Raw genomic sequence first — 14,964 nt, 5'->3', positions numbered from 1 at the left:
TCTGTGCCCGGCACTCAGCAAATATGTGTCCTGTGAGAAGACAGAAGCCGTTTTCCCCAGAGATTTAAAGAAAAGGCGGGTTTTCCCAGAAACAGCCTCCGCCACACCAACAGACGTTTACAGACGTCTCCGTGTCAGACACCTTCACCCACCTGATCACAGCCTGTCCTGGACCCTGAGGTAGTGATGGGGGGCGTGGGGCGTGGCGGGAGATGAGCCCGTGGGGTTGGCAGGCCTTCCTGGCAGGGAGTCTTCAGGATAAGTGGTCCTGGGGAGGCCGGTCTGCAAGCTCAGTGTCCTCCCCACAGCCGGGGATGCTGCTCCATCCGTCATCACAACCTGGGTGTGCGTGCATGTGTGTGCATGCGCGTGTGTGCTCGTGGTGGAGGCTGGAGGCACAGAGGAGGGGATACGCGGCACCTGGGAGCAGCCCTGCTGCCCTGCCTGTGACCGTACTCTTCCCATCTCCCCCCGTTTCTGCTGCACGTGCCTTGACCAGCTCCCCTGGCAGAGCGCCGACTCAGGGACACCTTCTTTTCTTTTTCAAATTTATTCTTTTTTGGGGTCTCAGTTGCCAAATTTAGGACAATTTGAGCATCCAAAATGATTTGTAAGGTGTTGAACAAAAAGAAAAAAAAGGAAAAGAAAAAGAAATGTCTCCTTTAGAAAAATCCTGCTTATAAATGTGGAAGGAATTCGAGAATCACCATTGTGCGACCCACGATGTAGCCATTGGTCCTAGCAAGCATATTCAGCAGCGCTTAAATCACTGGCTGTGAGCTCCTTGGGAAACAGGCTCCCGCCCTGGGGCCCCAGGACCCTGCAGACTGCAGTGAGCAGACGGGGAAACCCAGAGGTTTTTACAGTCGAGAGATCCTCTCCACCACAGGGTCAGACTCAGCACCCGGCAGGATGGGGCCTGAGGCTACGGTCAGATACGATGCGAAGGGACAGACACGGAGCACGTGTGCCCTCAGTGGTAACCGAACCCAGTCCTGCCCTTGCTCTCCCGCTCTGAGCACAGGAAACGCGGGCACAGGAGGACCTGGGAACAGTGCCCGGGGGGACAGACAAGTCAGGAGGGGATCGCTCTGCAAGGTAACACCTCGGGCTCTTGTAAAAGTCAGCGTCATGACGAAGTGAGACGACCAGGGTCTAAAGAGAAACAACTGGCTGCAGCCCTGAATTCCGACGGGAGCCTGGTTTCCAGAAAACAAGACAAAATGGAAAAGACAACACAGATTTTCTGGCCATATTTGGGGATTTTTGAATGCGGACTAAACATGAGCTGATAGGAAATTACCACAAAGCGGTTTTGGCATGATAGTAACTGTGTGGCTGTGTAGGAGAGCGCCTTTGCTTTGAGGAGAAACGTGCTGAAACACCTACACCTTACTCCCCAGTGGCGGGGGCGGGAGGGAAGGTGGATGCAGGGGTAGGTGTGGCACCCGAGGCTGCGTGAGAATGTCGTTATAATACTTTATGGGGTTTCTTGCGTGTTTGAAAACTTCCATCGTAAGAAGCGGGAAGCCTAGAATCTGCCACCTCTCCGTCTCTCGGGGCTCAGATGTACCTGTTTCCTGGGGCTTTCCTGGCAGGGCACCGACCACACGCCGGGTGGTGGGCCACACCGATGTTTCCATGTCTGCACCCAACGCGGGGCTGTGAACTCTCTTGTTTAAAGTGGACGATTGGAGGGCACTCAGCACAGCCACCTCCTCGGTCCAGTTCACAGACCCTTTCATCCCCCAGAGGAAGCCCTGTACCCACGAAGCAGTCCCTCTCCCGTCTCCCAGCCCCTGGCAACCACCAGCCTACTTTCGGTGTCTGCAGACCTGCCCATTCTGGACCTTTCATATGAATGGAACCTCACACTAGGGGACCCTCGGTGTCTGGCTTCTTTCACTTTGCATCATGTTTTTAAGGTTCGTCCACGTGGTAACATTTGAAAGAACTTCATTCCTTTTCATGGCTGAACAGCAACCCGTTGAACGGATGGACCACGTTTTATGTATCCACTTGTCTGCCGATGGATATTTGGGTCGTGTCTACCTTCTTGGCTGTTGTGAACTGCGCTGCTGTGAGCATTCTTGTACAAGTATTTGTTTGCACACCTGTTCGCAGTTCTCTGGGGTGTGTGCTTAGGAGTGGCTGGGGCCACGTGGTAACTTGATGTTTAATTTTCTGTTAAAAAATGGAGGTACTGGAGACTGAGCCCAGGACCTCATGCATGCTAGGCATACGCCCTACCACTGAGCTGCACCCTCCCCTCCGCCCCATGTGTAACGTTTTTTTTTTGATGTTTAACTTTTTGAAGGGCCTCCAAACTGCTTTCCTGGGCTCGCCACTCTTCCAGGCCTGGCCCAGCGCCTGCCCGCCCCGGAGAGCCGGCCTGGCCCCTCTCCTGTCCCCACGTGCGCACTGCCCCCCGAGGAGGTGCTGATGCAGCAGGAGTTCTCCCCAGGGAGGAGACTGGCCTCCACCCTCCCTCTGGCCTCCCTGTGGCTGGGGGATCTCCGTCTGCGTGGTCTGGACCAGCTCTGCCTCCTCCAGCTGGCCAGCCAGCATGGACCCACCTGCCTCGATGTGGAGCAGGGACAGCTGGGGCCTGGGGTGCTGCGGGCTTGCTCTGTGTCCTGAGCCCTCCTGAGCTTGGATGGGCAGAAGGAGTCCTGTGGTCAGGGCGGGCTCCTGAGACCCTGCAGGCAGGGTGCCGGCAGAGAACTGGAGGGCCCTGAGCTCCAGTTAAACCTGCTCACCCCCCGCTCCTGCTCCTACTGCCCCAGCACGGAACTGCGGGTGGGCCTTGGGGAGAGCAATTTACGGTCATGGAGCATCTGTCCCGGTTGGCCCGCGTGCAGGTGCTGCATCACCCTGAGCTCGGGAATGAGGTGGGTGTTACCACCCCTGGGTTCACATGTGGGACCTGGGGCTCGAAGAAGTTAGGGGCTGGCTCAGTCGCCCAGTTAGAGACAGTGTGTTCCCTGACACCACGGCGAGTTCCATCTGAGACAGGACACGGAGGCAGACAGATGGCAAAGGGATGCGGTGTGGGATGAAGTCCTCTAGGTGCTAGTCTCCCTCCTGTTGAGTGGAAACCAGCAGTCCCCGCTTCTTTTTCTCCCTGGAGTCCCAACAGGGAGGTGAAAAGAACTAGGCAGAGGGAGGCAGGTTGGGCTAAGAGGCTGTGCTGCCCTCCCCTGGGGCCTCCTGCACGGTGACCTTGTGCAGTGTGCAGCCTGGGTGGCCATTCAGGTCTGCTGGAGGGTACCAGATGCAGGTGACCAAGGACATCCCAGGCCCCTTACTCCGTGCTGGGTACCCTTGGGCAAGTCACGGAGCTTCCAGCTTCTGGGCCCTGAATATCCTCTAGGCTAACTTCCCCCCTGGTCAGCACGCAGACGCACGTGAACAAGGCCAGCAGCTTTTATTAGGGTTGAAGGGACAGTAGCCCTTGGAGGAGGGGCAGGGGGGCTGCGGGACAGACCCCGGAGTTACTCCCGGATGAGCTGGGCGGTCAGCCACCCTGGGCGGGCTCAGCACCTCCCTCCAGGGGGAAGCAGGCTGGCAGGCACCGGAGGCCAGGCTTCAGGACATCCCTCAGGGCTGCTCTTCTGCGGCCGAAGCGGCCCACGGGCCGGATTCTGCGGCCCGTGTACCAGGCCGGGTTGATGTCAGGGGCTGCAAAGAGGGAGGGCAGTACGTGATCGCACGGGCCCCAGTGTGTGCTCCTGTGGGTGACGGGGCCCGGTGCTCGTGCCCAGTGTCCCCGCTCCCTGTGCAGGCTCTCAGCTCACTGCTGCCCTGTCGCTCAGGTCATTCTGGGGCCCAACTGCCCAGGAGGGGTGCTCAGAGGGCCTGGCCAGGCCATTTCTGGATGCTGGGGTGACATTGGGAAATGAGAATTCATACTCTCCCTTCCTTTCCAGCCCCCCACCCCCATTCTCATGGGTAAAGTGGGCTCAGCCCCAGGCTGCCCAGGTGGTGAGAAGTGAACCCCTCCACCTCCACGGTGTGCTGGCCAGTGCACTTGGGAGCAGGTGTTGGGGCCACTTTGGGGAGAGCTCTGGCCATCAGAGGGCCAAGCCCCCAGCTCTGGGGGACTTAGCGAGGATGGTGCCCCAGCTCAGGAGGTGGCCAGAACCTGCTCATGACCCGGGGGTAGAGTGGTGGGGGCAGGCGAGGGAGGCTGAGGGTCTGAGCACTCACTGTGGATCTCCATGGAGTGCTGGTGGGCGCGGCTGGCCGCCCCCCGCAGGGCCAGGCCCAGCAGCAGCAGGCACAGGAGCCAGGCCCGCAACGCCTTCATCCCCTACCTTCTCACCGAGGCCCGCTGGAGGTGGGATCCCGCGAGGGCAGGCGCATCCTGGGGCAGGAGCAGCGGTAAGCTCACACGAGGACGCGTGTGCACAAAGCTGAGCGCCTCAGCTGATGTGAGCGAGTGTGTGCGGCAGAGTGGATGTGAGTGTGCGTGAGTGTGTGCACCTGTGTCCACGCAAGTGCGTGCATGTGTGTGCACACGGCCGTGCTCCGCTGCGGGTTTCTCCGCTCTGGGTTGGGTGGGAGTGAGCATACAAGTGGCAGGCAAACCTGGCCCTCGGCGAACCCCCCTCTCCCCGGGACCCCGTCCCCACCTCGGTACAGCGAGCCTTAAACAAGGTGACCACGTGTGCGTCAGTCTCTGCCGGGCTCAGTCACGTTTGCACAGACCCTCTGTCATCAGAAGGAGCCCAGAGGTGTGTGAGCTGTGGGTGGAGAGGTCTGGCCTGTCTTGGAGCTGCCTCCATCTGTCTGTCTGTGTTAGGGAACCAGGAGTGTGGGGGGCCTCTGCACTGCTGTGTGTGTTGCACACCCAGCCCTCAGTGGGGGAGGGGGCGGTGGAGGCGAGCAGGTGTGGGGAGCTGCCTGGGGGAGCCCAGGGGTGTGCAGAGGTGGAGGGGTGCAGCCTCACCTCGGACATGGCAGGGGCTGGGACCCTGGGGCCCAGTTCCGTCCTGCTCCATGCCCGCTGGAGAAGGGTCATCACCCCCGGCCTTACCAGGAGCACTCACCCTCCCTGTGACCCCAGGACAGCCAGCAGGACAGCCCTAGGGCAGGTGGTGGGAGAGAGCGCTGTGGGCTGCAGAGGCACCCAGCAAATTCACTTCTCACCCTGCTGGCCAGAGGCCCTGACCTGCCTACAGATCCACGCGGCAGGTGCCCCTACCCCGTGGGGCTGGCGCCTCCTGTAGGGGCCCCACCCCGGGCACTTTAGGAAGCCTGTCTGTTTCAGGGAGGTTGTCTCTGCCGACCCTGGCTTTCCAGCCTGTCCCCGAGCCCCATGGAAAGTGCTCTCCATCTGAGAGATTGAAAATGGCCACCTCTCTCTCCTTTTTTAGAAATGTGCTGGGGTGTCACACACACAGTGGCAGGGCAACCCCAAGGAGGAGGAAACAGAGGCGTCACTATGAAAGCAGAAGGATAAAGAGGTGGGTCCAAATGGGCTGGGCTGTCTCCTCCTCCCTCTGGGCCGGACCCATGCCGGGTGGAGAGCCCTAAACTGACCGCACCCGGCCTCTGATCCCCCGAGGCCCTGCCTCCCGGGAGCTAGAGGTTTGCTGTCACTGCTGGGATTCCTGGTCTGTGTCCCCAGCAGAGTCGCCTGAGACAGTTTCACCTTCTGTCTCCACGACGGACAGCCTTGCGCACGGGGCCCGGGCATACAGGGGTGGCCCTCAGATGCACAAATGGTGGGGTGGCTGCCCCTCTGTCTCCCTCCCAGGGCTGGTCCTGGATACTAGGACCGACCCATTCCCAGACAGTGAGGGAAGGTTTACAGAGGAGGAGGGAGGAGTGTCTGGGACCCCCGCCCGCTCCAGCATCTGGGAGCTACTCACCGAGGTTCCCGCCAAGGCTGGCCAGCGCTGTGGTGCCGGAGCCGTGACCCAGGTGGGAGCGGCTCACCCTTTATAGTCCCGGGAGGAAGCAGCCTACCCGACGCCCACCCACCCCTCCCCGCCCGCCTCCCTCGCCAGGCTTCATCAGGAGAGATTTTTTTTTTTCCTTTCTTCTATTTTTTTTTTTTTTAATTCTCATCAGCGAAGTGATTTGTCCCTTCCTGGGTTATGTAATTTCATTTGGGCTGAGTGGTTTTAAAACACATTAGCCTCCCTTCTTCACGCTTCGGGCAGGCTGCAGAGCCAGGCACCCCGGTCCAGGCAGCGCGGGAGCCTCGTGACACATGGAGGTGACCCTGCGGCCACCTCTCCCCCTCCTTTAAGTCATCGTTTCTAATGGAAAGGTAAAGGGACAAGTCACCTGAGGCTGTCACCACCGTGTGTATCCTTGTAAGCCCTCCCAGACCTGGCCAAGCACCTATGCGTGCGTGGTCTTTCATAGCTGCAGGCATTACATGCAAACCACTTTCGACCGAGCACTTAAAAATACTTTTTTAGGCTTTTGCAGAGGCTTCGTAGTGATGGTTTAAAATAAACAAGTTCATTATTATGATTATAAACCAAATACATGTGTTTCTATTGTAAAATAAATAATAAACAGACTTATTTGTATTTGAAAAGCAATTCATATAATTTGAAAAGAATTGAGCACATGCAGAAAAACAGAAAAACAGAAGCACGAGGTATGTGAGAGCGGCCAGGCAGCTCTCCCAGCGCGTGTCCTTCTCGCGGGCTTTGCTCATGTTTCCTGGGCAGGTTCCCGGGCGCGTGCGTTTTGAATCTCATTCTTTTCTTTTAACAGTCACGGCCTCAAGTTGTAGCTTCTGCCGTTTTAAATAACGGTGCACTATTCTACCATTTAACTTGGCCCTAAGAACTTAACTCATTCCTGTTCTGCGTAAGATTATATCGAGGGTCATTCAAGTGCCACTGAGCGTCACCTTCAGGAGCCCGTCCTGGGGAAGAGACCTCACAGGTGGCTCCCCTCGCACGTGCCCAGGGGACCCCATGGCCCTTCACCTGCCTCCATCAGACTTCTGGGGAAAGTTCCAGCACAGCCCGTTGCCCTCCGAGGGTCAGTCACATGTGGGTCTCCTCCCTCCCATGGCTGCCCATTCCCAGTGATGAAGGTTTTGCCGTCGGTGGGCTCCCTGGGAGATCTGGCGTTGGGGGGGGGGGCGCTGGTGGAGGAGGTTGTGGAAGGAGCATGGGGTTGGGGGGCAGAAGGGCCCCCGGCTCCCACCCGGGGCTGCAGCCTAAGGGCACTGGGACGGAGTCCGTCAGAATTCCCGGGGGGGCTCAGGGTTAGTGAGGGTGGTGATGGTGGAGGACCACTGCCGGGGCGGGGGTTCTGTCTTGGGAGGAGGTGTCCTTTCCTTGCAGATGTCTGTGCAGGCCATTGTGAGACCGCAGGAGCTGGAGGCAGCTTCCTGGGCACTGGCTGGGAGTGTGTGTGTGTGTGTGTGTATGAGTGTGTGTGGTGTGTGTGTGGTGTGTCAGTGAATGTGTGCGTGTGAGTGTGTGTGTAGTGACCCCTCCCCTTTCAGCAGAGCACCTTGGTCACGTGTGGCGTTGGTGCTGATAAATGAAACGGTCACACATTGAGGTCTGGGGGTCATTCTGGCTTCTAGAGTTCACCTGAATTTGATGCTGACTAGAACCTGTTTGTGGCCCCTTAACATACAGTGTCCGTCCGCTTTAATTATTAAGGAAAAGGGCGCACTGACCAGAAGTAAGGAATGTCCCTGTTAAAATCAAAGATGAAATGCCTCCCTTCCTGGGACGCCAAATGCTGGTCCTCCTCTCATGACAAGACTCCCTCCCCAGGTGCCGAGGCCACACCGGCTCGCTGTGTTCGTGCTGATCTGTCTGTGCTTCTGAAACCCTGAAGGGATGTATCCCTGTCTTGTGCACTGCTCTTTGTTTGGACGAGACGTAAAACTGTGCTGAAAACCCTGCTTCTCCAGGGCAGTTCCTCAGAGCTACCTGAGAGGCTGTTTTCTGGGCTATAGTCCTCAGTCTGGCTCAGATAAAACACTGTTTTGTTTCTATTCTAGACTGTTTACTGATTATTTTCATCAGTGGTGGCTGTGCACTGGGGGGCCCACCAGCGGGGGTGACATAGGCATGTGGCGTCCCTGTAGCCTCTCCGCCCACTCAGCATGGAGCAGAGAGCTCGCCCCGCTGAGAGAAGGGGAACGGTGTCCCCCTGCCCCCCGTGGTCTCTGGTGGCGCCCCGCAGAGGACCAAGAGTTACTGAGGGCACTCTGAAGCTGGAGGCCGCGTGACGGCAGCAGGGGGGCAAATGCAAGTGAGGTGGGGGGTCTTACTGCTCGTGACCCCCCGAGCCCCAGGATGGCAGGCCTGGCTGGGGCGTCTTGGGTGACCCTCTGCTTTGGTAGATGGAGCCCCCCCGGGGTGGGTCTGACCGGCGCCGGGAGCCCAGGGAGCCCCTCCCACTCCCTCCTGAACTGGGTCTTGGGCTCAGGGCGGGGGAGGGGCCACGGGCAGGGGCTCAGGGCGGGGGGGGGGGGGGGTGGCCACGGGCTTTTGCTCCCGCTTTGGCCGATCAGTGTTTCATCGGGGCATCACTGGCCTCTTGAGTTTGGGTGCGTGTGAACTTGAACCCATGCTTGAACTTGAACCATGGGTGGAGCTGTGTCCTCTGCCAGGTCGGAAGAAAGTGGTATGGAGGGTTCTTAGGCATCATTTATTCCCTTTCTTTTAGTTACTATTTCATCTGAACACAAACAACACCCCACTTGAGAGAGAAAAGCTAAAGCAGACGCAAAGTCACTTGGGGAAGCAGCAGAGGATCACAACGTGGCTTCCAGCTCCAGGGGAGGCCACCTCACACTCTGTTCTCTCCTCTGCAAAATGGGCTGTTCCGAGGACTAAATGCACTGGGCCCTGTGGAACAGACAGCCACGCTCAGGGAGAGGGAGACGTGCTGACTACGCTCAACGCAGCTGTGAGGGTCCCGGCGGGCTCCCCTTAAAGCTGGACAAGCCACACGACACTCAGACGTAACCCGAGTCCCAGGCTGTCCGAGGTGGAGGGGGTCCCGGAGCTCGTCCACAGACAGATGACAGGTGGCCGGCGGGCATCACTCATGGGCCCCGGTCCTTGTTCTACTGGACTCCACTGCAGGAGGGCTGGACCCTGGGCCTCGGCCTGCCCGTCCGGAGCTCGTCAGCTGCCTCCCAGCAGGTCCTCTGCCCCTGCGTCTGGGCTTCGGTCAAATGCTCACCCGCTGCCACTGGCCCACTCTGCCCTCGGCTACAGCTTAGTTCTCCTGGCCTGTGCGCCGCAGGTGAGCCGGCAGACGGGGTGCGTGGTGGGGTGGGGGTCTAGCCCTCCCTCTTACTCAGCTGGTCACGAGCCCAGTCACTTGTCCTGACACCCCGCAGCACTCCCACAGAAGCACACACACCTGCACACGCTCCAAGGAAGACGGGGACCTGCAGGTGGCTGGTGCGGGTCCGCCCTTCCCGTTCTAGTCACAAGCACAACAGAAGCAAGCCAGCAGTGAAAGGGGCGGAGGTCACACTGAAAAAGAGCTCTGTGTCCTTCAAAAAGTTTCAACTGTTTTGCCCTAAAGGGAAGACATATCAGCTGAGCTGTTTCTCACAGATTAGAGCAGGCCGGCAGGAGGGGCTTGGAGGTCGTCTGTGGACGTGGGTGAAGAGCTGATGGTTTGAGAACCACTGTCAGCTCCCAGCATCGTGGGCAGGGTGTCTTCTTGTCCCCCCACTGGGCCGTGCACAGGGTGATTGGAGGGCATGAGGGCCGAGGTGGAGGGAAGGAAGGACGGGGGCCGCTCTGTCGCTCTGTCCTGTTCAGACGGACCTCTCCTTTCAGGGCTGGTGGGTCATCACAGGTTTCTGTGAAGCACAAACACACGTGGCCACATCAGTGTGCACAGGCACACACAGGTGCACACAGACACACGGACACACGCAGGTGCACACAGACACAGGCACACACAGGTGCACACAGACACAGACATACACGGGTGCACACGTGCAGAGGAACATATAAACACATGGGTGTGCACACAGGTAGACACAAACTTAGGTACCTGAGTGTGTACATAAAAACACATGGGCATGCACCCAGACAGGCACAGATACATGAGCACTTGCACGGACACACACGTGGGAGTATGCACATGCGTGCACACACACACACGGACGTGCTGGCGAAGGCATCAGTCAGTCCTCTGTGGGTTATTTTACTCAGCCGTGCTCTGCCTCTGTTTCCCCAGCTGTGAATCTGGGTCAGTGACACTAGCCCTCATCACATGGGGTGCACAGACGGAAAGCATCTGGCAGTTTAGAGCTCTGAAATACAGGAAGCTGTATTCCAGTTGGAAAGCATATCGATTTTCAAGTCCCAGCTGGCAATTCCTTATCAATTGCCAGCAGTCCTCCCCGGGGATGGCCACGCTCTGGCTTCGGTCCAGGTGGCCTTCTCTGGGCGCAGGTGTGGCCTGACAGGGGGTCTTGGACTTTGTCATTTCCACTCACACACGTTTCCCCTCGTCTGGGGTGGCCCGACCTCATTGGATATGTGTGCCCCACCTCCCTGTCCACCAGCACAAGGCTCGCACACAATCTGAACAATCCCTCTACTGTGAGAGACTTTGAAATCCCGTTTAAAAGCGGAGTTAGTGGGAAGAACAGAGCAGTCACACAGCCCTCCTGGACAGCCGAGCCAAGGGCTCAGCCTCTCGTAACTGGTCTGAAGTCAGAGTTACTGCTGGGGAGCTGCAGCCAGCGGGTGGGATGTGGCTGTGCACCGCTGTGGGGATCCAGGGTGACTGGGCCACCGAGTCCTCACGCCCATTGCTGGCATGTGGGCATCACTTGGTGGCCCCTAGGGGTCAGCTGTTTGAGCTGGTGAAGTGCTGCAGGGGCTCCAGGCAGGGGCACTCGCTTTGGAAGAGTTGGTGCTTTCCCCAGACTCCTGTGTGGCGGAAAACACCAGGGACCGTGGTGTCTGAAAAGGGTCTGCAAGAAGCCCTCTGTAGGAATCAAGGCCATGACTCCTTCCGGCCTGGCCTGATATGCCCTGGGCTTCAGGAGAAACCTTAAGGTCCTTCGCAGAGAGCCCTTTCCCGTGGAAGTCAGGGAACAGCTTTGACCCGGCACCTGCACACGTGGTTCAGCTGAATGACCTTGACAACTGGGCGGGCCGGTGGGGCTATGCAGAATCCTCACTGCCTCATGGGCTGTCCCCTCCCCGAGTGTCCTCCCTCATGGGCTGTCCCCTCCCTGAGTGTCCTCACTGCCTCATGGGCTGTCCCCTCCCCAAGGGTCCTCCTCCCTCATGGGCTGTCCCCTCCCCACGCTGAGACCTACCCAGGGTGAGCAGACCCCATTACTGGAACACTCTGGTACCTTTAAGAAATATTTTCGATGTCCCTTTAAATCTCTTGCTGATTTCCCTTATCTTGTGAGTTTATCCCACTGCTCTACTCTGAAGACTAAATACCGGTATGTCACCCGGACAGGTCACAGGATTTTAAAGCTGCCTCAGTAAACAGAGGAAACCTTACGGCAAAGCTCTGGTTGGAGACTCCCTTCCTGCTGTTGGGGTTCCTCTGTGTCAGGGACCCGTGGTACACGGATTTCCGATCGAAGTCATCACGTTTGTCTTTGGGGAAAACAGAAGGGGGGTTTCTTATTAATCACAAACTTACCCCAAAGAAGTGTCTTCGCTGCCTAAGTAATTTTAAAAGGGGCATGAAAGCAAATAGATCCCCTTTCAAGAAACCACGTCCGCTGGAGGAGTGTGTGCTATCGCTGCGAGGGAGGGAAAGGGTCTCCGCGGCAGGCAGATGGCAGGCAGGGTGGCTTCCAGGGGACCACGGAAGGGAAAGGTGCAACTGGGTGAAGCAACCCCACTTCAGTCTGCAGGCAGCTGGGAGCCCAGGATTGTTTGGAAGCAGACGAGGGACATGGAAAGAACCCCCTGTCAGGACCAGGGATGTGGTGGCCAGGGAACAGCTCAGACCTGGGGTGACAGGAGGCACCACAACGGTGTGAGGGCTGGACTTGCTCAGCAGAGGGGGCACTGGGCCCGGGGCCGGGGAAGGGGCTGCCTCCCCACGACCTGTGGTCGGCCTGCGGGGTGAGTGGTGGGCCAGAACACAAGGTCCCCACAGCCCGGCCCCGCACTGTGGGCCGTTCATCCAGGATGGAGCTGGTGTCCTTGTCACCACCAAGACATCAGGGAAGGCTCATTATGCCCTGCGCCCTGCACAGCAAGACTGGGGGCTGTGCGTCGTATCAGGATGGTTCACATCGCAGGGCACGGAGGCCACCACCACCACCTTTATGAGCTTAGAGCTGCACCTTTCATGTCTCCAGACACCAAGTCGCTGCAGCTGTCCTTGAGGGTGGCTGGCGTGGCGCTGGCGTGACCTTCGAGCATCGGGGGCATGAGATGCTGGGTCCCACGGGTTGCGGAGAAATACGGGGGCCCTGTTGGCCACGTTCATGCCCCTGAGCTCATCTCTCAGGCCCGAGGGACGAGGGAAGCAGGCGACTCTTACCTTGACTTTTGGGGTGATTACTGAGCTTCCTTCTCACCAGACAGGGCACACCCATCACCTGGAAGAAAGGTCTCTGCGCGTCACCGCATTGTTGTCATTGTTGGGAGCACCAGGGGCTAAGTTTGGATTTCTCCTGATCCTCCCAGATTCTGATTCATCAGGTCAGCCGTCTTCTGTTCTCTAGCCATATTTGAATTTTTAACAATATTAAAATGCGCATTATCAATAAATTAAGCACCAAATGCCAGAATATAAAGAGGTGCTCAGCTTTTGGAGAACTGCCACCTTTGGGTGGGTGCAGTAGAAAAAGACAAATCCCAGTCCACAGACCTGGGCTCGGATCCTGTCACTACCCCGTAACCGCTGTGATGGGGCGGTTTACATGTTCTCTCTGAACTCAGTCTCCTCATCTGGAAAATGGGCCAGTGTCCCCTTTACAGGGATATTGGAAGATTAATTGTACCTAATGCACTCCCAGCGCCCCACGGCTGCTGGGCTCCACACCTTCCCTTCCCTCTCCCTCACTTGTTAATTACCTGCCTGTCTAAAATGGCCCAGCTTTTCCTCTGTTTTGCCTCCTCAGGGAGGAAGAGAGAGCAAAATGGCCCGATTCCTCTAGAAGTCTTGCCCTCACCCGCCCAGTGATTCTGCCTGGCTTGTTTTGTGGGCTGTCCCTGGAGGTTGGCTGCAGAAGCCTTGAGGGCTGGGCTCCCTGGGACAAGTCAGGGTGCACCATGGCCCTGAGAAGAGGGTGGGGGTCAGGGTAAGGGTCCCTCTTCACTTGTGGTCTGCGTGGTCTCCATCAAGTGGGTCTACCTCCCTGAGCTTCAGTTTCCTCCTCAGTACAGAAGGGGTCCTAGCAGCGCCAGCTCACCTGGGGCGTAAACATTAAATGGAAGGGTGGGAAAAAATACAGTTTCTAACTGTATTTAAAACTGTATTTAGCTTCCTGGTGTTGTTATGAGAAGCAGAAGTGAGATGTCCTTGGAGCTTACAGGAGCATCTGGCAGCAGGCAGGAGCTGGAGTGGCCGCCACGCTTTCCCAGGCACCCCTCCCCCAGCCATACGCCCAAGGCCAGGAGACCCCGCCCTCTCCCGGGCAGCTCTTCCCCCCCTTGCTCTGCTTCTGTTAACCCTTCCACCGCAGGATCCTTGGTCCGGGGCTGTGGGGGTGCCGTCCACACCCGACACCCCTGTGCTGTTTTGTGCACACTGGCCCGGTGCTGCACCCCCACAGCCAGGACCCGCATCTCCCAGAGGAGGCCAGTTCCCCGGCCCGGAGCCCGCTGTGCCCCTGCCGGGGGGTGGGCACAGAGCACGGGAACGGTCATCACCCATGCTTGGTGGCCACTGCACAGGACGACTCTGGTGTGACATGCACGGTCTCCTCTCCAGGGCTCTGTGTTACCCTGAGCCAGTTACCCTGTGTGAGGTCTGCCTGCCTCCTCCCCGCCGTCCCCCATCTGAGCTTTCTTGGATTTTCCCCAATGAACATCCTACACCAATTCTCACCTCCCTGTGCACCTCTGTGGACGCCGACCCGTGAGACTTGCCGGCTGCTTAAAGTCCATACGTCTCAGCTCCACCACCCGTGGACTCGCCAGGCTTCTGGAAACGCCAGGCCAGTCTTTCACCCTTTCCCAGCCTTTTGGGCTTGGATGGAGTAACACGTACCTCGGCCTCATCTGAAGGGTCTGCGTTTGGCTCCTTAGGACTCTGGCCAGATTGCCCCACAAGCCGGGGAAGAAGTATCTGGAGGACGAGGGAGAAGCCTGAGTGTTACTACTGCTCATCGGAGCTCCAGCCACGCGGCGGGCCAGCAGGAGGGAGCCACGGCCGTTCTCTCTGATGCTCAGTGCGGGCCGCTGGGCCGGCGCCAGCCCACCCAGCACCCCTCTCCTGCACTCCGCCGTGAGGGCTGCTGGGTTCAGCCACTTAAAATACAAGTGAAAAGGGAGGCCCAGTTGGCTCTAAGTTTCAGGCCAGCAGCGAGGGCACTCTTCAGTGTGAGTGTGTCCCTGGCGTTGCACGGGGTACATGTCTACTAGAAAGTGAAAGGACTGGCTGTTGACCTGAAATTCAGGCTGGACTGGGTGTCTTGTGTTTCCCCCGGCAGCCATGTCTGCGGCTCCTCTAGGACTATCCGTCTTCTGCTAGATTTCCTCGCACTGTGATTTATTTGTCTGGCAATTCCCGACTTGAACGGGGAGAAGGCTGTTGGTCTCAGGTTTCCGCCGTGGCAGGCCCCCTGACACTCCGTCCCGATACACTGTCCGCGACGCCTCCCCATCCTTCCACCCTTGTCACACCCGCCTTGAAATGGCGCTTTATTAAGCCCACCAACACGAGGTGTCGTTCAGCTTGCTTCTCCTGGACTTGGCGCACCCACGTGTGTGAATGTGGGTGTGCTTCCAGTTCTCATGCAGGAGCTGAGAGCCCCCCAAAAGTACTGTTTTCAGGTAGAAATGA

At 58.2% G+C, this 14,964-nt stretch overlaps 1 protein-coding gene across 6 annotated transcripts in view; it reads right to left on the bottom strand.

Moving 5' to 3' along the window:
* Positions 1-3,412: 3,412 nt before the first annotated feature.
* Positions 3,413-14,964, bottom strand: part of LOC105063557 (prolactin-releasing peptide) — a 45,692-nt gene continuing 34,140 nt past the window's right edge. For 5 of the 6 annotated variants that reach the window (XM_074364552.1, XM_074364554.1, XM_045511552.2 and 2 more), the window contains 4 exons: positions 14,170-14,247; positions 12,496-12,553; positions 11,497-11,594; positions 8,633-9,820 (listed from right to left, as the gene is read on the bottom strand). In XM_074364552.1, coding sequence (XP_074220653.1) covers positions 9,794-9,820; positions 11,497-11,594; positions 12,496-12,553; positions 14,170-14,247 — 261 coding nt within the window. In that variant the 3' untranslated portion in view covers positions 8,633-9,793. The other variant, XM_074364555.1, reaches the window with a different exon arrangement.

Source organism: Camelus bactrianus, chromosome 5 (genome assembly GCF_048773025.1).
Source record: "Camelus bactrianus isolate YW-2024 breed Bactrian camel chromosome 5, ASM4877302v1, whole genome shotgun sequence".
Classification (NCBI taxonomy): domain Eukaryota; kingdom Metazoa; phylum Chordata; class Mammalia; order Artiodactyla; family Camelidae; genus Camelus; species Camelus bactrianus.
This window is presented reverse-complemented; position numbering and strand designations above follow the sequence as displayed.